The sequence below is a fragment of the Neofelis nebulosa genome, chromosome 3 (assembly GCF_028018385.1).
Source record: "Neofelis nebulosa isolate mNeoNeb1 chromosome 3, mNeoNeb1.pri, whole genome shotgun sequence".
NCBI classification, from domain to species: domain Eukaryota; kingdom Metazoa; phylum Chordata; class Mammalia; order Carnivora; family Felidae; genus Neofelis; species Neofelis nebulosa.
In genome coordinates this window covers 145,100,045-145,123,703 of record NC_080784.1, presented here as the reverse complement: position 1 = coordinate 145,123,703, position 23,659 = coordinate 145,100,045, and the positions used below count along the sequence as shown (strand labels likewise).

The 23,659-nt window shown below is 40.1% G+C and overlaps 1 protein-coding gene across 30 annotated transcripts in view; it reads right to left on the bottom strand.

Moving 5' to 3' along the window:
* Window positions 1-23,659, bottom strand: part of CCDC158 (coiled-coil domain containing 158) — a 104,141-nt gene that overhangs the window by 38,637 nt on the left and 41,845 nt on the right. For 29 of the 30 annotated variants that reach the window (XM_058722204.1, XM_058722205.1, XM_058722217.1 and 26 more), the window contains 6 exons: window positions 20,537-20,726; window positions 18,389-18,541; window positions 15,525-15,637; window positions 13,551-13,709; window positions 12,100-12,192; window positions 11,186-11,311 (listed from right to left, as the gene is read on the bottom strand). In XM_058722204.1, the coding sequence (XP_058578187.1) occupies window positions 11,186-11,311; window positions 12,100-12,192; window positions 13,551-13,709; window positions 15,525-15,637; window positions 18,389-18,541; window positions 20,537-20,726 (834 nt within the window). The remainder of the gene's footprint in view (window positions 1-11,185; window positions 11,312-12,099; window positions 12,193-13,550; window positions 13,710-15,524; window positions 15,638-18,388; window positions 18,542-20,536; window positions 20,727-23,659) is intronic. The other variant, XM_058722209.1, reaches the window with a different exon arrangement.

Here is a 23,659-nt window from a genome sequence, read left to right as displayed (position 1 = left end):
GGCTCTGTGTTGACACCTTGGAGCCTGGAACTTGCTTCAGATTCTGTGTCTCCCTCCCTCTCTGCCCCTCCCCTGTTTGTGCTCTGTGTCTGTCTCTCTCAAAAATAAATAAACATTAAAAAAGTTAAAAAATAAATAAATAAAATGAGATACTATTATACTCTTATTAGAATGTCCAAAATCCAAAACATAGACAACAGCAAGTACTGCCAAGGATATGGAACAACAGGAACTCTCATTCATTGCTGGTGGGAGTGCAAAATGGCACAACCACTGTGGAATACAGTTTGGCAGTTTCTTACAAAACTAAACATATTACTATCATATGATCTAGTAATCATACTCCTGGATACTTACTCAAAGGAGCTGAAAACTTAGGTCCACCCAAAAGCTTGCACATGAATGTTTATAGAAGCTTTGTTCACAACTACAAAAACTTGGAAGTAATGAAGGTGCCATTCAGTAGGCAAATGAATAAACAAACTGGTACATCTAGACAGTGGAATATTACTCAGCATTTAGAAGAAATAAGCTACTAAGCCATGAAAAGACATGGAGGAAACTTCAATGCATTTTACTAAATGAAAGAAGCCTATCTTTTAAAAAAATTTTTTGATGTTTATTTATTTTTGAGAGAGAGAGAGAGAAAGAGAGAGAGACAGAGACAGAGACAGAGGGTGAGCAGGGGAGGGGCATAGAGAGAGGGAGACACAGAATCTGAAGCAGGCTCCAGGCTCTGAGCTGTCAGCACAGAGCCCGACGTGTGGCTTGAACTCATGGACTGTGAGATCATGACCTGAGCTGAAGCCAGACGCTCAACCGACTGAGCCACCCGGGTGCCCCAAGAAGCCAATCTTAAAAAGCTTCATACTGTATGATTCCATCTATATGACCTTCTGGAAAAGGCAAAACTATGGAGACAATAAAAAGTTCACTGGTTGCCAGGGCGGAAGCGAATGGGAGGGATGAATAAGAAGGAGCACAGAAGGTTTTGAAGGCAGTAAGAATACTCTGTGTAATAATAATGGGTATTATGTCATTGTACATCTGTCCAAACTTATAGAATATACAACACCAGAGTGAACCCCAATGTAAACTATGTACTTTGAGTAATGATAACTTGTCACTGTAGATCCTTGGTAGCAAATGTACCACTCCAGTGAGTGATGTTGATAATACGGGAGGCTGTGCATATATGGGGAAATCTCTATACCTTTCTCTCAATTTTGTTGTGAATCTAAAATTACTCTAAAAAAGTTAAACTATTGGGAAAAAAAGCAGGACTGGACAACAACTTGACTGAAAACCAAAAGAAACAATGGTCACAGGCCCAGAGGGGATTCAGATAATGGAGTTATCATATACCATTAAAAAAAAAAATGTTTTTAACAGTACAAGTACTAGAAGGAAACGAGAATGGGGTAGAAAAAATAATTGAGAAGGTAAGGAGTAAAAACTTCCTAAATCAATGACACATATTAATCCATATGTCTACTAAGATCAGTGAACCTCAAGAAAGACAAATACAAAGAAGAACACACCTAGCACATCACAGTAAAATTGCTATAAACCAATACAAAGAGAAAATCTTAAAAGTGGTCAGAGACAAAATTACCTCCAAAAGAGCAACAAGACTTAAAACTGACTTATCAGTAGAAACAATGAAAACCTGAATACAATGTTTTACAATGAATTCAATTCATTCACTCATTAGACAAATATTTATTATCTACTATATGCTAGATACTGTTCTAGGTACTTTGGGATGCATCAGTGAATACAACAAAGAATGTTACTTCTATTGTGCAAAATTATAACAAACATTTTTCTTTTTGGTGGGGGGGAGGGGGAGAGGGAGAGGGAGAGGGAGAAAGAGGGAGGGAGGGAGGAAGGGAGGGAGGGAGGGAGGGAGAGAGAGAGAGAGAGAGAGAGAATGAATGGATGAATAAATGAATAAATAAATAAATAAATATAAGCAGGCTCCATGCCCAGCATGGAGCTGGGTGCAGGGCTCAATCACACAACCCTGGGACCCATGCATGACCTGAGATAAAAATTGAGAGTTGAATGTTCAACTGACTGAGCCACCTAGGTGCCTCTATAACAAACATTTTTAAGAGGAGAAATAATAAACATTTTTAAGAGGAGAAATTGCATACGACATGTTTGACAGTCTATTTAGGAAATACAGTTCATTTTTTGCTGTTAGAATTGTTACTTAAAATTTTGACTTAATAGATATGACTGGTACTTTTTCAGTGATGGATGAGATTCTTTATAATCAAGTAGTCTGTTTATTGCACAACTAGACAAAATCTCTCAGGCTGGCTTTTGGGTAATGAAAAGTCATGCAATTTCAGAGCTGATGTTTCTAGATGACCCTAGAGGTCGTCTAGTCCACACTCATCTTTAGACATGAAAAGAGTAAGGCACAATATATTTGGCTTTTCAAGGTCACACAAGTAGGGAGACCCACCAATGACTCCTGGTCAAATGTTCTTTGTTGTTGTTTATTTGTTGTTTGGTTTGTGGGGTTATTTTGGGAGGGGGATTTACTTTGTATCAATGTTAACATGTACATAATTTTAAAGCTTACTTTAGGGGCGCCTGGGTGGCTCAGTCAGTTAAGTGCCTGACTCGTTTCAGCGCAGGTCGTGATCTTAAGATTCGTGAGTTCAAGCCCTTTATCGTGCTCTGTGCTGACAGCATGGAGCTTGCTTGGGATTTTCTTCCTCTCTCTCTGTACCTCCCTGACATTCCCTCCCTGTCTCTCTCTCAAAATGTATAAATAAACTTTAAAGGTAATTTTATAACACTTAAAACAAAAAACAGTAGTCCCTTGCTCTTCCTCTGACCGCCTCCAAGTCCCAGTCTCCAGAGAGAAGCATGTTTACCTTCTAATATGAAGATTATCATTCTGTTATTTGATAGAATGTTCTCTTATTTGTTGTGTGACAGCTTGCTTTTCAGTGCACACATCTGAAGTGTCTGAGAGGAGTCCTTTTCCACTTTTAGCCATTTCGCAGTGCATGCCTTTCATTTAAGTGCACAGGTGGAATAACTGGCCAGTCACTGGTCATACTGTTGCTATTCATTAGACAGGACTGTTAACTAATGAAATTGATTTTCATGTGCGATTTATGGAATAAGTTTCATTTCTCTAGAGTTGGAGCTGAATACCGGTTACAGGGGATTAGTGGTTCCATAAATGTATATTTTGAGAACAAAGTCTGAATTTTACACCGTACAAGTTTTTTCCTTAGCTTTAAAGAAAAAAAAAGGTTAAAACCAAAAGTTTTCTAAAGTCTTGAACATTTTATTTTTCTTTAATTAAAAAAAATGTTTTTATTTATTTTTTGAGAGACAGAGACAGAGCATGAGCAGGGAGGGGCAGAGAGAGAGGGAGACACAGAATCTGAAGCAGGCTCCAGGCCCTGAGCTGTCAGCACAGAGCCTGACGTGGGGCTCAAACTCACAGACTGTGAGATCATGCCCTGAGCCGAATGAAGTCGGACGCCCAACCAACTGAGCCACCCAGGAGCCCCTAAAGTCTTGAACATTTTAAATGAAGGGAATAAAAATATCTTACAGTTACTAAAATTTTATGATTATAAGTACATTTACATATAGTTCCTGAAGAAACTATATAAGCAAATCATTTTCATCTTGGTGGGATATCAATATACCATTAATTTGCCTTTGGTATTTGAAGTGGTGCTTATTTTAGCTATCTCAGCATTTGCTTTGTAATGTGGAAATGCTTGTGATGGAAAGCACTGAACACAAGACTACTAAATAATTTATTTTGACCATTTTTATTGGTGGGTTGGAAGATGGCAGCAAAGCAGGAGGACCCTATGCTTGCCTCATCCCATGAATGCAACTAGGTAATTATCAAATCATCCTAAATAACCTGGAAATTGACTTGAAGACAGGCAGAACAAACTCTACAATAAAGGTAGAGAAGAAACCACATTGAAGAAGGTAGGAAATGTGGAGATGTGCTTTAGGAGAGAAATGGATTGTGGCTGCTGCAGTGGGGAGGGAGCCATTCTCTTGGAGAAGGGCAAGAGACAGACTAACACAAAAGGGAGCACACAGGGAAGATGAATCCCCATAGCAATTGGCTTGGAAAGCAAGAAGGGCTGAATTTTGTGACTTCTGTCAATCATCAGGGCTTCAAGCCTGATGATTAGGCTTGAAGGTCAGTGGGCTTGGCTGAGATAGAGCCCAGAGGGCACTGAACTGCTCTTGGAGAGACGGCAGGCAAACAACCAATGGACACCCAGCATGGAAACAGTGATCTGAAGAGCACCAGGGGCACACAGTAGGAAAAGACAGCATTCACAGAGAGACCCCTCCAGGAACAAAGGAACTGGCTGGCACCATTTTCCTTCCCCATCCCTCAGCATACAGGGCTACCAGTGGGAACCAGTGCAGCACTGACACTCGCTATCTCACTTGCTTACATCAAGCCTCCCCTGTCCACACTCTGGTGTCACCACCCTGCCTGTCATGTTTGTCTCAGTCCCAGTGTGGTGGGCCCCCTCCCCTAGAAGAACAACCCAAATCCCTGCTCACGCATCTTCCAACTTGAGATATTTGCCAAGACTTGGTTCCAGCACTGGTGGTGACAGGTCTCATTTCACAAACAGACCAGAGCACACCTAGCTAAAACATGCTACATTCAGGCCAGGGACCAAACACTGCCCACAACAGGCAAAGAGAGCCTGGGCAGACAACTGGCCCAAAGGATAAAGTGGCCAGGACTAAACATTGGGGCACACACAGCACACATTAGAGACACTCCCACGAGCACCAGGCCCTGGGGAAATGGGGACACCACATGACAGGGCACTAGAGAACCTCTTATTAAGGCCATTACCCTCAAGAACAAGAGATATAGTTGACTTTCCTAACACACAAGAACTGGCACAGAGACTTAGACAAAAATGAGAAGACAGAGAAATTTATTCCCAATGGAAGAACAAGACAAGGCGATATCCAGAGATCTAAGTGAAACAGATATAAGTAACATACCTTATACTGATATACTGATATATTCTATCAGTATTTAAAGCAATGATCATAAGAATACTCACTGTACTTGAGAAAAGAATGGAAGACAGGAGTGAGACCCTTAATGCAGACATAAGGAATAGTGTACCAGAGATAAAGGGTGTAATAAACAAAATGAGAAACATGCTTGATGGAATGAACAGTAGGATGGAAGAAGCAGAGAAAAGAATAAGTGACCTAGAAGACAGACAGAAAAGAATTATGCAAAACAAGAACAGACTTAGGGAACTCAGTGACTCTATCATACATAGTAATATTGATAGTATAGAAGTCCTACAAGAAGAAGAAAGAGGAAAGGGGGCAGAAAATTTATTTGAAGAAATAATAGCTGAAAACTTACCTAATCTGGGGAAGGAAACAGATATCCAGATCCAGGAGGCACAGGGAACTCCCATCAAAATTAACAAAAGCAGATCCACACCAAGACATACTGTAATTAAACTGGCAAAACACAATTATAAAGAAAAAAAATTTAAAACAACAAGAAAAGAAGACAGTAACTTACAAGGGAAAACCCATAAGGCTAGCAGGAGATTCTTTCAACAGAAACTTTTCAAACCAGAAAGGAGTGGCATGATATATTCAAAGTGCTGAATGGGAAAAATCTGCAGCCAAGAATACTGTCAAGCAAGGCTATAATTCAGAATAAAAGTAGAGATAAAGAGTTTCCCAGACAAACAAACTACAGGAGTCCAGGACCACTAAACCAGCCCTACAAGAAATATTAAAGGGGACTCTCTGAGTGGAAAGGAGAGACCAAAGTAACAGTATAAAGGTAGGAAACATAAAAGAAGTAAAAATGAGTATTTCTTTTTTTGTTGTTTAATGTTTAATTTTTTGGAGAGAGACAGAGTGAGTGAGTGGGGGAGGAGGAAAAAAGGGGGACAGTCTGAGAGCAGAGAGCTGATGCGGGGTTCAAACTCACGAACTGCGGGATTGTGATCTGAGCTGAAGTCAGACACTTATTAACCTACTGAGCCACCCAGGCACCCCCAAAATGAATATTTCTGTAAAAAAAAATTCATGGAATGCACAAAATAAAAGGATGTAAAATATAACAATATGTACTTAAAATGTGGGGAGGAGTAAGAATGAGTTCAAACTTACATGACCATCAACTTAATATAGATTGCTATATGCAGAAGATGTTATATACAAACCTAATGGAACCATACATCTAAAACCACTAATAAATACACAAAGAATAAAGAGAAAAAAATCCAAATGTGTCATTAAAGAAAATTGGCAAAACATGAAAGAGAGAAAGACAAAGGATCAAAGCAAATCTTCAAAAACAACCACAAAAAGCACAACAAAATGACAATACATATCCATCAATAATTATTTTCAATGTAAATTGGGTAAACATTCCAATAAAAAACATAGGGTGACAGGGGCACCTGGGTGGCTTAGTAGGTTGAGCATCCGACTTTGGCTCAGGTCATGATCTCACAGTTTGTGGGTTCGAGCCCCGTGTTGGGCTATGTGCTGACAGCTCGGAGCCTGGAGCCTGCTTCGGATTCTGTGTCTCCCTCTCTCTCTGCCCCTCCCCTGCTCATGCTCTGTCTGTCTCTGTCTCTCAACAATAAATAAATGTTAAAAAAAAAATTAAAGAAAAGCATAGGGTGACAGAATGGATTAAAAAAAATAAAACAAGACCCATTTATATGCTGCCTACATGAGACACATATTAGATCTAAAGAAACCTACAGATTGAAAGGGTGTGGAGAAATACCTATCATGCAGATGGATGTCAAAAGAAAGCTGGAGTAGCAATACATATTATCAGATAAAACAGACTTTAGAACAAAGACTGTAACAAGGGACAAAGGACACTATATAATAATAAAAGGGACAATCTAACAAGAAGATATAACAATTGTAAATATTTACGTACCCTCCATAGAAACACCTTAATACATAAAACAGTTAATAACAAACATAAAAGAACTAATAGATAATAATGCAACAAGAGAAGATGACTTTAATACCCCATGTACCTCAACAGACAAGTCATCTAAACAGAAAATCATCAACAACAAAAAAAAAAACACAAACAAAAAAATCCTTATAAAATCAACAAGAAAACAATGGCTTTGAATGACGCACTTGCACAGATGGATTTAACAGACATATTCAGTACATTACATCCTAAAACAGCAGAATACACATTCTGTTTTCAAATACACGTGGAACATTCTCCAGCAGAGAATGTTAGACCTTAAAATAAGCCTCAACAAATTGAGGAAGATTGAAGTCATACTGTGCATCTTTTCTGACCACAACGTTATGAAACTAGAAGTCAGCCACAAGAAAAATCTGTAAAGATGATGAATACAAGGAGGATAAAGAACATGCTACTAGGGAATGAATGGGTCAACCAGGAAATAAAAGATGAAATTAAAAAGTACATGGAAACAAATGAAAACGAAAACACATTGGTCAAAACCTTTGGGATGCAGCAAAAGTGGTCATAAGAGGGAAGTTTATAGCAATATAAGTCTACCTCAAGAAGCAAGAAAAATTTTAAACAAACAACCTAACCACACACCTCAAGGAGCTAGAAAAAGAACAAAAAAAGCCTAAAGCCAGCAGAAGGAAGGAAGGAAATAATAAAGATTGGAACAGAAATAAATGATACAGAAATAAAAAAAAAAAAAATAGAACAGATCAAGCCAGACTTAGGGGCACCTGGGTGGCTCAATTAAGTAATCGACTCTTGGTTTTGGCTCAAGTGATCTCAGGATTTGTGGGATCAAGCCCAGCACTGGGCTGTTTGCTGACAGTGTGGAGCCTGCTTGAGATTCTCCCTCTCTCTGCCTGCCCCCCGCCAAATAAATAAATAAACTTAAAAAAAAAAAAACGCCAAAAACCTCTAGCCATACTTATCAAGAAAAAAGGAGAAAGGCCTCAAATAAAATCACAAATGAGAGAGGGGAAATAACAGTCAATGCCACAGAAATATAATTATAAGAGAATATTATGAAAACTATATGCCAACAAGTTGGACAACCTAAAGAAATAGATAAATTCCTAGAAGCATATAATCTACCAAAACTATAACAGGAAGAAATAGAAAATTTGAACAAACTAACAACAAACAAAGAAGCTGAATCAGTAATCAAAAAACTCCTGACAAACAAACATCCAGGATCAGATGGCTTCACAGGAGAATTTTACCAAACATTTAAGGAAGAGTTAATACCTATTCTCAAACTATTTCAAAAAATAGAAAAGGAAGGAAACCCCCAACCCATTCTATGAGGACATTAATTCTCTCATACCAAAACCAGATAAAGACATCACTAAAATAGAGAACTACAGGCTAATATTCCTGGTAAACATAGATGCAAAAATCCTCAACTACCAAACCAAGTCCAATAAAACATTAAAAAAAATTATTCACCAAAATCAAGTGGGATTTGTTCTTGGGTTGCAAGCATGGTTTGACATTCACAAATCAATAAATGTGATACATCATATCAATAAGAGAAAACATACTCTCCATATGATCATTTTGAAAAATGTAGAAAAAGCATTTGACAAAATACAACATCCATTCAAGATAAAAACCTTCAAAGTAGGTTTAGAGGGAACATACCTCACCATAATAAAGGTCATATATGAAAGACCCCCAGCTACCATCATCCTCAATGGGGAAAAACTGAGAGCTTTTCGTCTAAGGTCAGGAACAAGACAGGAATGTCCACTCTTACCACTTTTATTCAATACTGTACTGGAAATCCTAGCTGCAGCAATTAGACAACAAAAAGAAATAAAAGGCGTCCAAACTGGTAAGAAAGAATTACAATTTCCTTTTTTTTTAAGTTTATATTATTTATTTTTTAGAGAGAGAGAGAGAGAGCGAGAGAGAACACACAAGCAGAGGAGGGGCAGAGAGAGAGAGGGAGAGAGAAAATCCCAAGATGGCTGCACGCTGCCAGCACAGAGCCCAACGTGGGGTTCAAACTCACATATCATGAGATTATGACCTGAGCCAAAATCAAGAGTCAGATGCTCAGTTGACTGAGCCACCTGGGCACTCCTAAGTACAACTTTCACTATTTGCAGATGACATGATACTATATATAGAAAACCCCAAAGACTCCACCAAAAGACTGTGAGAACTTTCAGTAAACTCACGGGATACAAAACCAATACAGCATTTATAAACACCAATAATGAAGCAGCAGAAAGAGAAATTAAGAAAACAATCTCAAAAATAATAAGATGCCTAGGAATAAACCTAACCAAAGAGGTGATGGATCTGTACTCTGAAAACTATAAAAAAACAAAACAAAACAAAACAAACCAACCTGATGACAGAAATTTACAACAACACAAAGAAAAGGGAAAACATCCCAAGCTCATTGATTGGAGGAACAAATATTGTTAAAATTTCTGTACTATTCAAAGCAATATACACATTTAATGCAATTCCTATCAAAATACCAATAGCATTTTTCACAGAACTAGAACAATTCTAAACTTCGTATGGAACCACAAAAGACCCTGAATAGCCAAAGCAATCTCGAAAAAGCAAAGCAAAGCTGGAAGCATCATAATTCTGGAGTTTAAGTTATATTACAAAGCTGTTGCAATCAAAACAGTAGGAAACTGGCACAAAAAATAGCACAGAGAGCAATGGAAGAGAACAGAAAACCCAGAAATAAACCCTCAACCATATGGTCAATTAAACCTTTGACAAAGTAGGAAAGAATATACAATTGGAAAAAGACAGTCTGTTCAAACAATGATATTGAGAAAACTGGAAAGCAACATGCAAAGTTTTTTTTTACTTTCTTACACCATACACAAAAATAAACTCAAAATGAATTAAAGACCTAAAACCGTAAGTCCTGAAACCATAAAAATCCTCGAAGAGAACATAGGCAATAACTGCTTTGTTATCGGCCGAAGCAACTTTTTTCTAGATATGTCTCGTGAGGCAAAGAAAACAAAAGCAAAAATAAACTATTGAGACTTCATTGAAATAAAAACTTCTGTACAGTGAAGGAAACAATCAACAAAACTAAAAGGCAACCTGCAGAATGGGAGAAGATATTTGCAAATGACATATCTGATAGAGGGTTAGTATTCAAAATCTATAAAGAATTTATCAAACTCAACACCTCCCAAATGAATAATCTAATGAAAAAATGGGCAGAAGACATTAACAGACATTTCTCCAAAGATATACAGATGACCAGTCTGTTTGGTGGGAATGCAAACTGGTGCAGCCACTCTGGAAAACAGTACGGAGGTTCCTCAAAAAGTTAAAAACAGAACTACTGTATAATCCAGTAATCGTACTACTCAGTATTTACCCAAAGAATACAAAAACACTAATACAAGGGGAGACAGAAACCCCTATGTTTAGAACAGTATTATTTACAATAGCCAAGATACAGAAGCAGCCCAAATGTCCATCAAATGATGAACTGATAAAAAAAAAAAAAGATGTGGCATATTATACAATGGAATATTACTTCAGCCATAAAAAAGAATGAAATCTTGCAATGATATAGATAGAGCTAAAAAGTATAATGCTAAGTGAAATAAGTCCATCAGAGAAAGACAGATATCATATGATTTCACTCATATGTGGCATTTAAGAAACAAGATAAACAAATGAAAGGAAAAAAAAAAAGAAAGAAAGAAGCAAATCAGGAAACAGACTGTTAACAATGGAGAACAAACTGATGATTACCAGAGGGAAGGGGGTGAGGGATGGGTTTTATAGGTGAGGGGGCGTAAGGAGTGCACTTGTCATGATGAGCACTGAGTGATGTATGGAATTGTTGAATCACTATAGTGTACACCTGAAACTAATATAACCCTGTATGTTAACTAACTGGAATTAAAATGAAAACTTAAAAAGACTCAATTATTGTTAACATTAATCCTATTGAATAATTCATGTTTTCCCCAGGGGAAACACCAAATAGTGAAGTAAATGTTTTCATTCATCTGGTATGTATAAATCTAAAATCCAGTAATTGAAAATGTCATAACTATAGATATATTTTTAAATGAAATTTTCTCCATTTAAAATTACTTACATATTAGGTCATTTGCATCACGGATTATGAGACTAGGTGCTTACATGAGACAGGAAGCTGGCTGTGGACTGGGATGACGGTACATTAGAATGGGAACGGGTGGCTGAGGATGGCTGTAGAAGGCGTGGCTTCACAGAAGTATTTGAGGTGTATCCAGGGCCCTGAAGTTCCTAGAAAACAATATAGATGTGAGCAAAATAACTGTCCACCTACACCTACAATTGTGAAATCAAAACGTATTTCACAAACATAATTTCAATTTTACATGTTGAACATCTATAAAGCAAGATGATTCTGAGTCACTCTTTGAGGACTAAGCATATGCTAAGAAGATGCCTTCACACTGCTGATTTTGAAAGAGGCATTTGAGATGTTAAAACACCTCGGATGGTACGCTACTTAGCTGGTTTCTAACTTTTGCCAAAGACTCTACGCTAGTTGGGGCATACTACTGAGAAAGGTCCTCTACAACTATCGCGTGCTCCAGCCCGCAAAAGTATCCATTACGGACACTTTAACGTATGTCTGCAACTTGGAAAGCAGACATAAATTTCAGTGGAAAATGCACTGTTTTTAAAGGACACATGTTTTGGTGATGCAGATTAAATCATTTTTGCTATTCTCCAAACAGGCTGAGCACACTCACACTTTGGACCTCTGCACTTGCTTGACCCCCTTCTGTGTGGAAAATTCTTCCTTCAGGTATCCCCATGGCATACCTGAAGAAGGTGTTTGCCTCTCTTATAAACTTAACAGAGAGTACGGTGTTTCAATTTGTTACTATAGGAAGAGGACAGGTATAGATATAATGATGTTTATGCAGATTTTAGAACTGCTAGAATCAGATAATGTTGAAGTACACTTGACTGTGTCCAAGGTACATGAAGTAAATATAAAAGTATATCAAAGAATGGCATTAATTTCACTTGAACTATTTCTGATGGAAAAAAGGCCTTACTTTTACATCCAAAGTGTGTTGAAGTTTTAGGCGCACAGATTCTTGTTCCTGACGCTGTATGATATCTTGACATTCTGCAAACTGCAAAGATGCCTACAATCAAACAACCACATGTGGTTTGTCTTCCATTCTCTACACAATTTTGTTTTGTTAACCTATAAATACAGAGTTGCCATCTCTTCAAGGAAACCCCCCCACACTAACTTGCATTTATCTACTTATCAGTTTTGTTCATTAAACTTAGAACTGGAGGCCATGCCTTTATCCTCTGTATCCCTGGCATCTATGTAGCATTTAGTAAGAATGAACTAAGGATGGAATAAGCAAATCACTTTAGTGATGTAAAAAAAATGACCACTTGGGGCGCCTGGGTGGCGCAGTCGGTTAAGCGTCCGACTTCAGCCAGGTCACGATCTCACGGTCCATGAGTTCGAGCCCCGCGTCAGGCTCTGGGCTGATGGCTCAGAGCCTGGAGCCTGTTTCCGATTCTGTGTCTCCCTCTCTCTCTGTCCCTTCCCCGTTCATGCTCTGTCTCTCTCTGTCCCAAAAATAAATAAACGTTGAAAAAAAATTAAAAAAAAAAAAATGACCACAACTGAAATTCATTAAATCAACATATCATGTTTTAAGATCAAAGCTGGCATAGGTGGGTTCACAGGTCATTTTACCTAACCATAAAGGCTCTGGATTTCTTAATAATCAGGACTAGTTTGGGTATATTTTTGCCTTCCAGAGTTCTCACAAGTAAGATATATGCCTTTATGATACATTGCAATAACAAATACAATGTCACTAACCCTTCTCATTCTTTGTGTTTCTTTTTTTTTTTGAGACAGAGAGAGAGAGAGAGAGAGAGAGAGAAGCAGGGCTAATGTTTTTTTTTTTTACCCGAAGTGGGGCTCGTACTCACCCGAATGGGGCTTGAGCTCACCCATTGCAGGACTTGAACTCACAAACCATGAGATCATGCCCTGAGCTGATGCTTAACCAACTGGGCCACCTAGGTGTCCCCTGAGTTGTGTTTTCTACCAGAATTTTCTGGACTCCAATGAATGCCAGACATTAGCATTATGTTAGCATTTTACTGATATTATTAACAGACTGTATTCTACCTAGTGTTCAAGTAAGTCATTTTGTGGCAGTAAGTTAGATTGAAGACATATTTATTTATTCAGTCCAGTGAGGACCCCAGGTGTATCTTGCATCTTGTATCTTACTGCTCCTGTGACTGAGTTAGCCTCAAAAAGAATTTTTTAAAAAGGACACAGTATAACTGCGCTTTAAAGCTTAGAAGAGCCTTCTCTACTCTATAGGCTATGGTTTTTCCTTGTGCTAGGTGACTGGGATCTAGTAGAGATTTGGTTCCTATCAGCATGGAGCTTTTATTCAGAACATGTCTCCTCAGTTAATAGCTATTTAGTTGATGATTACTTTACACACTTAGTAACTACCTTATCAAGAGCAACTTCCATATTAGCAACTTTTTCTTTCAAACGGCGCTCCTGCGATCTCAGGACTTCCAATTCTCCAGCCATCTTGTTTTTTTCTGTTGCAACAGTACTCAATTCCTGGCTTAATTTATTCTTCTCTTCTTTTAAAAAATGCTTTTCCTATAATTATAGAGGAAAAAAAATATCAGAAATAATATGCTGATGTAGATGCCCAGATGTGAGGGAAATATAAAACTAATATAAAGATCTGAACTATAGTTCAATTCATATGTCACTTAATTGTTCTGAGTTGGAGCTGGCAGCTATTAGAATCATGTCACCATGTACTCTCTTATTTTTAATAAGAGAACAGGGGAGTGGCAGAGAGACAGGGAGACACAGAATCCAAAGTAGGCTCCAGGCTCTGAGCTGTCAGCACAGAGCCTGATGTGGGGTTCGAACTCGTGAACTGTGAGATCATGACCTGAACCGAAGTCAGACTCTTAACTGACTGAGTCACTCAGGCACCCCAAGCGTAGCTCATTTTTAAAAAGCTCATTTTGGCAGGGAAGGGGACAAAATATAAGAAAAATTTAAATATAGTGAACAAACAGAGGGTTGCTGGAGGGGTGGTGGGAGGGGGTATGGGCTAAATGGGTAGGGGGCATTAAGGAATCTGCTCCTGAAATCATTGTTGCATTACATGTTAACTAACTTGGATGTAAATTAAAAAATAAATAAATAATTTAAAAAAACAAACAAAGAAATGCAGAATCCCTTGCTCCTCCACTCCTGGACTTACTGAATCAAAACATGCATTAAAAATATTTTTAATTTAAAAAAATAATAAAAAAGATAAAAAGGTTCATTTTGGGTGTGGGAAGAGCAAATGCCTGACCCACGCTCACTTTCCACATACGCTTCATACCTCTTCACCCCCACTACAGCCAGTGCTCACAAACCCTGCTTTTACAAATGTTGATTTGTTCCGAAGTGATTGAACTATCAGAGAACATTTGAGCACAACATAAGTTTCACACTTACTATGCACAGTTGCACTTATAAGAAATACTAAGTCAACACAAAACTGCACCCGGCTAAACAGAGCTGTGTGGGAATACACAAAAAGCACACATGCACACTCCTCAAACACCAATCTGCTACTACCTCAGTTTATCTTGTGTTCTGAGTCACATTCGTGCACACTGGTGTCACAGAAAACCTCCCTTCTACCCCCTCATAGTAACTCACAAGCTGCAGCCCTTTGATGCACACTTCTACAAGCAGACTTCAGGTCTTTTTCAAGATAAAGGACCATATTTATTGTAGTATTTATGTATTTCTTAGCCATTTAACACATGTAAAACTGCACCACCACTTTTCATTAGGTCCCTACTTTTTGTATGTTATTGATGAAATTTGTTAGTGAGGTACTCCTAATCCCATTGTTCTCATAACCCCCGTGGCCTTTTCTGCACAATTTTGTAGACACACGTGTCACATTATAGCAGAACTGCCCATGCTTTGTTAATAGTCGTTCCCTGTCTCTACCAGGAATGTCGTTTTGTCCATTTTCTGCATTTAAAATACTAGCTCCTTCAAGGTCCTACTCAGAGGCACCTGAGTGGCTCAGTCAGTTAAGTGTCTGACTTCAGCTCAGGTGTGATCTCACACAGTCCGCGAGTTTGAGCCCTGTGTTGGACTCTGTGCTGACAGCTCAGAGCCTGGAGCCTGCTTCTGATTCTGTCTCCCTCTCTCTCTGCCCTTCCCTTGCTTGCGTTCTGTCTCATCTCTCAAAAATACATAAACATTAAAAACAATTAAAAAAAAAAGATCCTACTCAAATGTTCCTTCAGGAACTTTCCCCTCACTCTCTCAGTCAGAAATAAACTCTTTTCTCCATTTTACTTGGTAACTCTGCTACGTCTTATTCTGCCTGCAGTATATTAAAGAGTGAACACACTGGCTTCCCTCATTCTGAGCACAGGGACTCACCTTATTTGCAGTTGTCATTGCCTCTTCCAAAAACTGTATCTTGCTTTGAAGGGCATCTATCTGACCTCTTTTAGCCGTGATTTGCTTTTGCATCCCCATTGCCACTTTCATAGCTGGGGGGAAAAAGAAAATAAACGGCCTTAGTTTTTAGTGTCTAAATTTGGGGAGGCTACTATAAATTGATGGTTAAACATTATGAGAAGGTGACAAGATTCTCCAAGGCACTTGGACAGTTTCAAGAGACTGATCACGGGAAAAAACAAAACAAAACAAAACAAACCTTCAGACTTCACAATATTGGGATATAACAATTTTCAGCAATTACAGAGAGATTTTGAATTGAGAATGATATTTTGTGATTTCCTTGCTACTGGTATTAATTTCACTGACCATGATAATTTGCTGTATCTCCAATGGTTATATAATACTGATCAAATTCATACTTACACATATCGAACATATATACATAACAATAGTTGTATACTGAACAATGAAGAATTTTCTAGAAATTCATATTTAAAATACCACAAATGGGGTGCCTGGGTGGCTCAGTAGGTTAAGCGTCTGACTTCTGATCTCAGCTCAGGTCTTGATCTCACGGTCGTGAGCTCAAGCCCTGCACTGGACTCCACGTTGGGTGTAGAGTCTACTTAAAAAAAACAAAGAAACAAAAAAACCCCACGAAAGACATCTATTATTTATTTTTTTCATATGATATCCTATAAAAATGTCATAAGTGATTGTGTAAGACTTCTATTATTAAGTGATCTTTTTAAAGATTCCAATGATACCACAAACCATTCAATTTTCATTCTCATGGCTATTGCATGTGCTTGGAACTCACTACTATTTCAATAGTAAAATTGGCAGCATTAGCACATATGGAATTATTTTAGTAAAACTGGTGATGGGGTGAGAATGTTCAGGGCAGGTAGTAGGCACTGAATACTTCAGATATGGGAGACCATTGAAAAGACATATGAAGCTCATCCTTGCTTGGAAATTCAAAACCAGAGACCCAGTGTTGTTTCCTACAGGAAAGAGGTTTGAAAATGCCACTGGCTTTGAGTTGAGTCAGGTCCAGATACAGCTCAGAGGTTAAAAGGCAAAGAGAAAATGTATCATTCTTCTTTTTGTTTATTTTTTTTCAACGTTTTTTTTTTTTTTTTTTTTTTTTTTTTTTGGGACAGAGAGGGACAGAGAGAGACAGAGCATGAACGGGGGAGGGGCAGAGAGAGAGAGGGAGACACAGAATCGGAAACAGGCTCCAGGCTCCGAGCCATCAGCCCAGAGCCTGACGCGGGGCTCAAACTCACGGACCGCGAGATCGTGACCTGGCTGAAGTCGGACGCTCAACCGACTGCGCCATCCAGGCGCCCCTCTTCTTCTTTTTTTTTTTTTTAATTTTTAAAAATATTTTTGAGGCAGGGGGAGAAGGGGAGGGAGGAAAAGAGTGAGAGAGGGAGAGTGAGAGGGAAAGGGAGAGGGAAAGGGAGAGGAAGAGAGAATCTGAAGCAGGCTCCAGGCTGTCAGCACAGAGCCTGACCTGGGGCTTGAACCCACAAACAGGGAGATCATGACCTGAGCTGAAATCAAGAGTCGGTCACATAAACGACTGAGCCACCCAGGTACCCCAAAAATGTACCATTCTTTAAAAAAACCATCAGAGAGGATAAAAGGTCTCACTTCTTGCTAAGGAGTAGTTGCTATAGCGAAACTGTTGAAACAGGGCTCATCAGGCATGGCACATCGATCTATTAACAGAGCAGCAGTCTGACATCATTTGCTCACCACTCACCTAATTCAAGCACTCTGAAGAACTCTGGTCTGATTAAGTGAATCAAGGTTGGCCTTCAAGCTTGTTTTCTTAAATCTCTTCTAAGGTAATTTAATCAATAAAAATTAACATTTGAATGCAAAAACAGGATTACTGAGTGAATTGAATCATTGTAATATGACTGGGGCTGTTGTGGAGATGCCAGCAGGGCACTGAAGAGAGGGCTCTCTCTGGTGGTGGGGGAAGGGAACGGACCCCCAAATGGGCCTCCTGAGCGACTTCTCCAAACCCCACCATTTGCTTGCTGGTTAACACCAAGCAAGAAAGAGATGAACCTTTAAGGACTACACAAAATACAGAACACTTCGAGAACATGCATTCGGTCTCTGGACAGGTATCATGATCATCTTCTCTGTATCATTCTAGCTTTAATGTATGTGCTGCTGAAGCAGGCACAAAAATAAATCTTTGACACTAAAAAATGTTGAGAGATAAAAAATATAGGACTTACTTATTCTTACAGTCAGCTAATATAGCCATACCAACACTAATAAATAATGATATAAAACAGCAGATAACCTCTCTCAGAATTAATACAGGCAGCAAAGGACAAAGGGAACAGGTCCAAGGGGTGAAAGGGACCACTCATGCCAGCCGTTCAATTCCCAGGGTTCATCCCATTTATATCGCAGAAAAGGAATCAGGAACTGACAATTAACCACAAATTTATAGTTTATGTTGGTAATGAACATGTGAAAAATAAGGGGTTGAATGAAAATTATTGGTGACGTGTATTTTTATCAACACTTCCTTAAAAGTAATTGGCATTTATAGACATTGAGATCTATTAGAGATTACCAAAACAGCCACAGGAAAAGAAAGATTCAGATACTTCAGGGCTTAAATTAAGCACACAGCATTTTCCCCCAAAACCCCCGAGTAGAACGACTGCTAACATCCATCATTGGTGCCTGTCACTGTGCACCGGGACCCGGGAAAGGTGCCAGGCAATGCATCCAGGTTTGTGTTATAATAAATCTAGACCAATGGAATTAAAAACAGAAGAATAAAATCTAATAGAGCATACCATGACCATCGGATCCTTCCATCGACTTTAACGTATTTCTTGTTTGTTCGAGTTCAGACTGTGCAGATTTTAATTGCATTTTCAGTTTATTTGTAGTAGCTTCCATCTCTTCAGTTTTGTTTCGAAAATTCCTTTTTAAGACTTCATAGTCCTCTGTACAGTGTGATAATTATAGAAGGTTACTTTTTTCTACCCCACTGTATAAAGTATGTTTTATTTGTGATTGATGATCACAGAATTTTAGAGCCAGAAGAGACTTCATCTAGCTCCATCACCATTTGTTATAGAAATTAGATGTACATACACATTTTCCGAGTGGATCCTCCTTCTCTACCTGCTTACTATTCATGGCTTTTTCCAGCCAGTGTAATTGGCTCACGTCAATTGCATCTTAAACTTTCTTGGATGGTCGTACCCACCACAAAGGATCTCACCACCATTTGTAGGCAGGTGAATCTCCATGATGTGATCAGTAACCTGAGGTTGCTTTGTGTTCTAGCTTTTTTCTTTCAATGTTTATTTATTTTGAGAGAGGCAGAGAGAGTGAGAGAGAGAGAGAGAGAGAGAGAGAGAGAGAGCGCGCGAGCATGTGGGTATGCAAATCGGAGCACGAGCAGGGGAGGGGCAGAGAGAGAGGGAGAGAGAGAATCTCAAGCAGGCTCCACACTGTTGGTGCAGATGCCGAGCTCCGTCTCAGAACTGTGAGACCACGGTCTGAGCCAAAATCAAGAGTTGGATGTTTAACTGACTGAGCCATCCAGGCACCCCTCTGACTTTTTATCTCTAGTAAGTATTAAAAGACCTGGCACACATTCATCATTTATACACAAGAACACACACACAAACACACCTTTTTATATATTTATATATGCTAGATTTATAAACAGAGGAAACAGGCAGAGCCAAGACCTCTTTGCTGAAATCTGTCTCCCCACACATTTCCACGTGGATGTCCTAGCACCACCCACACCAACCAGCTCATGCTGGCTATGTATCATCCTCTGGCCCTTAAGCCTGCCCCTCTAACAGCTTCCCTCTCTCAGCTGTTGGTACCATCGTTCTCCCAGTAACACAGACCTACAACCTGAAGGCCACACATAACCCCTCTAATCACTAAGTACTGCTGTTCAACTGCCAAAATACTCTAATCCTTCCTCTCATTCTCACCGCCACTGCCTTGGCTCAAGTTCTCATATCTCCTGGGGCCATTGCAAGATCCTCTTGGGCTGGCTGGCCCCTGGCCTTTCTCTACCTGCTGACACTGTCCTTCCAAAATATAAGTTAGATGACAATAATCTCCTGCTTAATGTCTTCTGCTGGTTCCACACTGTCTGGCTCTGCCTATCTACTCTGCCTCATATCTTGGCCTTCGTGCCTCAAATACTCAACTACTTCTGAGGTCATATTGTTATTTCATGCCTCATGCTTTAGCCCATAATGTTCTCTCCACCTGGGTTGCCCTTCTACTTCTTTTTTACCTGCCAAATCCCAGTGCTTCCTTCAGACTCAGCAGAGGAGGTTTGAGTCCTATAGGAGACTTTCTATACTCTTCCCTTTTGCATCCAGCACACTGATCCTCATCTGCTGTACTAACCCATTCTATAGAGGTCTGGCTCCCAACTAGCCGGGGTCCCCCCTGTTGTGTTTCTAAGGCCTATCTCAGTATCTGGCCTAGTACATGCTCAGGAATCATGGACTCTGCATGTGTGTGTGTGTGTGTGTGTGTGAAGTAAATGATACCTGTATCAAACTAATTGTGAACTAGGAGTGTTTTGGTTTTAAATTTAAGATCTTAGATTTCTCCTTTCCAGAAATCTATGCCAGGTCTGTTACATATGTTGCTTCACTATGAAACTTCTGATCAAGCTATTTGACTCAAAGGACTCAAGGTTTCCACTTCCTTCCCCCTTTTCTTGAAAACGCAGTGAAGAATTTCCTGGACTCTGAGAGGTGACTAATGTTAACAGTTAATGAGTGCAAGATACAGGAGCTCTGCTAGGAGAGGCGTCAAGACTTCTGGGCAGCATAATTAACCATGTTGGTGATGTGGGAGGCGCGGCCACCGTCCTGCAGCAGTCTTGGTGTCCATGCTGGACCTCAAGGGCAGCGCTCTGAGCGGTCAGTAGACCGCGAACCGAAGGAACGTACCTGAAAGACTGTGCAACTCGTTCCTGCTGGTCTTCACCTCATTTAATAACTGGTCCCTCTCCTGCCTGATGTCCTTCACTGCACGGAGCCGCTCAGAGCCTGCATTCACCAGCTTCACCTTTTCCAGCTCCAGGTCACTCACTCGGGCCTCAAGTTCCCGTATCTTTGCATCTTTTTTATCTTTTAAAATCTAAACATAGGGACAAATACAAAGGACAGAGTAAGAAAAAAAATTATGTAGATGTACTTATAATTGACATTGTATTAGTATCTTATCTATGTTTAGTATCTTTTCCCTCTTTCCTACAATATTAAATTTCTATTTTATTATAAAACCTCAACAGTAAATGGGAAAACAAAAGGAATATTTTACCTTCCTTTTAACCTTAGGTGTCAATCTCCAGTATCATTTGCTGTAGCTCCTTCATTATTCTTATCCCTATTTTTTTTAAGTTTATTTATTTTGAGACAGCGAGAGAGAGTGTGCACGCGTGCACTTGGGGTGGGGGCAGAGACAGAGGTAGAGAGAGAATCCCAAGCAGGCTCCTCTCTGTCAGCACAGAGTCCCGCTTGGGGCTCAATCTCATGAACTGAACTGTGTGAGATCGTTACCTAAGCCGAGATCGAGTCAGGTGTTTGAGCCACTCAGATGTTCCTTTTTTTTTTTCCCCCCATTAAAAAAAACAACAAAAAACAAACGTACTGAGCACCTACTTTGTGGCAGGAACTATTTTACATGTTGGGGACAGAGCAGCAGGGCAGGTTCTGGGGTGAGGCCTCACTTGCCTCCCTGAGTTCTGTGTCCTAGGAGCCTCACTAGCCTTGCCCTGTCCCAGTCTTGAAACACAGGAAGTAAAACAAACAATGTCCTTGTCCCCACGGGGCTTACATTCCAGTCAGAGGAGGCAGAGGATAACAAATATTTAATAGTGTAATAATAAGTGACTTAAAAAAAGAATAAAAGAAGGTGAGGGGGTAGAGAATGAATGCAGGGGAGGAGCTCTGCACGTAAGAGATAAGTTGGCAGGTAGAAAAGCGCCCAACTGCTATTCTTATTAAAGCCTGCAACAAGGCTGGCCCCTGGCTGGTATCTGGGGACTTGGATTTAGGAGAGTGTCCCCCACTCAAACTGTAAGAGTAGCTCACTGCACCTAAACCATTTCTGCAGACAAAATTATTTATGCTGAGTACCTGCTTTCCTTCTGAAGGACTGGAATACTTGCCAGGCAACGGGTGTCTGTGTGACCAGTCCCCAGTATAAAAACCCTGGGGACTGAGTCTGCAATGAGCTTCCTTAGCAGTATTTGACGTGTGTGCTGTCACAGCTCATTGCTGGAGGAGTCAAGTACATCCTGCATGGACTCTGCCAGAGAGGAGTTTTGGAAGCCTGGGCCTACTTTCCTCCCATGTACCTTTTCCCTTTGCTGATTTTACCTTCTATTCTTTCACTGTAATAAACTGTACCCATGGGCACAACTCTATGCTGAGTCCCGGGAGTCCTCCTAGCCAATGTTTGAACCTGGGGGTAGTCTTGGGGACCCTGACCCTCTCTGATGAGCAGAAACCTCAAAGAGGGAGGTGAAGGAGCAACCCATGTTACAGGCTTGGGCACAGCTCTAGGCACGGGGAATGTGTTCAGGAAACAGCACAGCCATCAGAATGGCTGGTGGGGGGAGACTGGAATCTGCCACCCCAAACATGTTTCTTTGTCATAAAGATTATTTCAAGCTGATTATTTTGAGAAACAGCAGACATGGGAGAAGGTCTGAAAACAGAGAAATTGCCCTTTAAGGGATATTTCTATTTACAAAGGAAGTCTCCATTTGTAAGGGTGTCTCCCTCTGTGAACCACAAAAGAAAGGATGACTCTAAATTATAAGAGAATCTTACCAATGGGGAAGGCACAGTTTAAATCTGCAAAACAAACCTCATCCCTGTTCTCCATAGTTCTCCTGATCACCTTCCCAAAACTTGCCTCTCTCACCTCCTTCTTTGTTTTAGCTAAAGATGATATTTAAGTATTTAAGCCTGAAATCTTTTTGTTTGTTTGTTTTTTTGTTTTAAGTAGGCTTCACACCCAATGCAGAGCCTAACATAGTCTCAAGACTATGAGCTCAAGACCCGAGCTGAAGGGTGCCTGGGTGCCTCAGTTGGTCCAACTTCAGCTCAGGTCATGGTCGCATGGTTCGTGGGTTTGAGCCCTATGTCGGAACCTGAACTGACAGCCTGGAGCCTGGGGCCCAGAGCCTACTTCAGACTCTGTGTCTCCCTCTCTCTCTCTCTGCCCCTCCCTCACTTGTGTGCTCTCTCTCTCTCTCAAAAATAAACATTAAAAAAAAAAAACAAAACGCTGAGATCAAGAGTTGGATGCTTCACTGACTGAGCTACCCAAGTGCCCCTAAGACTGAATTCCAAGCCACCTCTGAGTTACTCATTTCCCTGGGCTTCTCCCTTGTATATATGAGATATATGTATTAATAAACTTCCGTTTGTTCTTTTCTTGTTGATCTGCCTTGGTTTCAGGGGTTCAACCGAGAATTCAGAAAGACAGAAGAAGAAGGATTTCTCCTGCTCTACACTGGAGTGGACTGAGCATGGGGGAAAAAAGGAGTTGGAGATGAAGTCAGGGAGGGAGCCGTGGGTAAGACTGACCCTAGAGGCAGTGTAAGGATGTGAGAGTTCATTCTGAGTGAGATAAGAAGCTGTTGGACAGTTTTGAGCATGGGAGTGATGTAACGCTTTAAAACAGGATTCTGGTTCCTGTGTGAAGCATAAACAGTAGTGGGGGGTGGAGGTAGTAGGGGAAGCAGGGAGACCAATGAGTAGCAGTTGCAAGAGCAAGTGAGTGAGGTGGTGGCTGGATCTGGTCCTTGGGTGAAACAGGTAACAGCAATATGGAAGGTCTGATTTTGCATTTCCAGCTGTCAGAAGTTCCCAGCTTGGTATGCCTCTGCAAACTCTGACCAAACCAGTCCTATTTCTTACAGAAGGCTTTTTCTCTGGACTTCTTCCCCATCCTTCTGTAGGGGCACCGCCTACTCTGAGTCAGGCACTGAAGTTTGAAATCTCAAAGTCTGCTATGTCTGTCCCTTTCTCCTAACCCCTTATACTCAACTGTTCTCC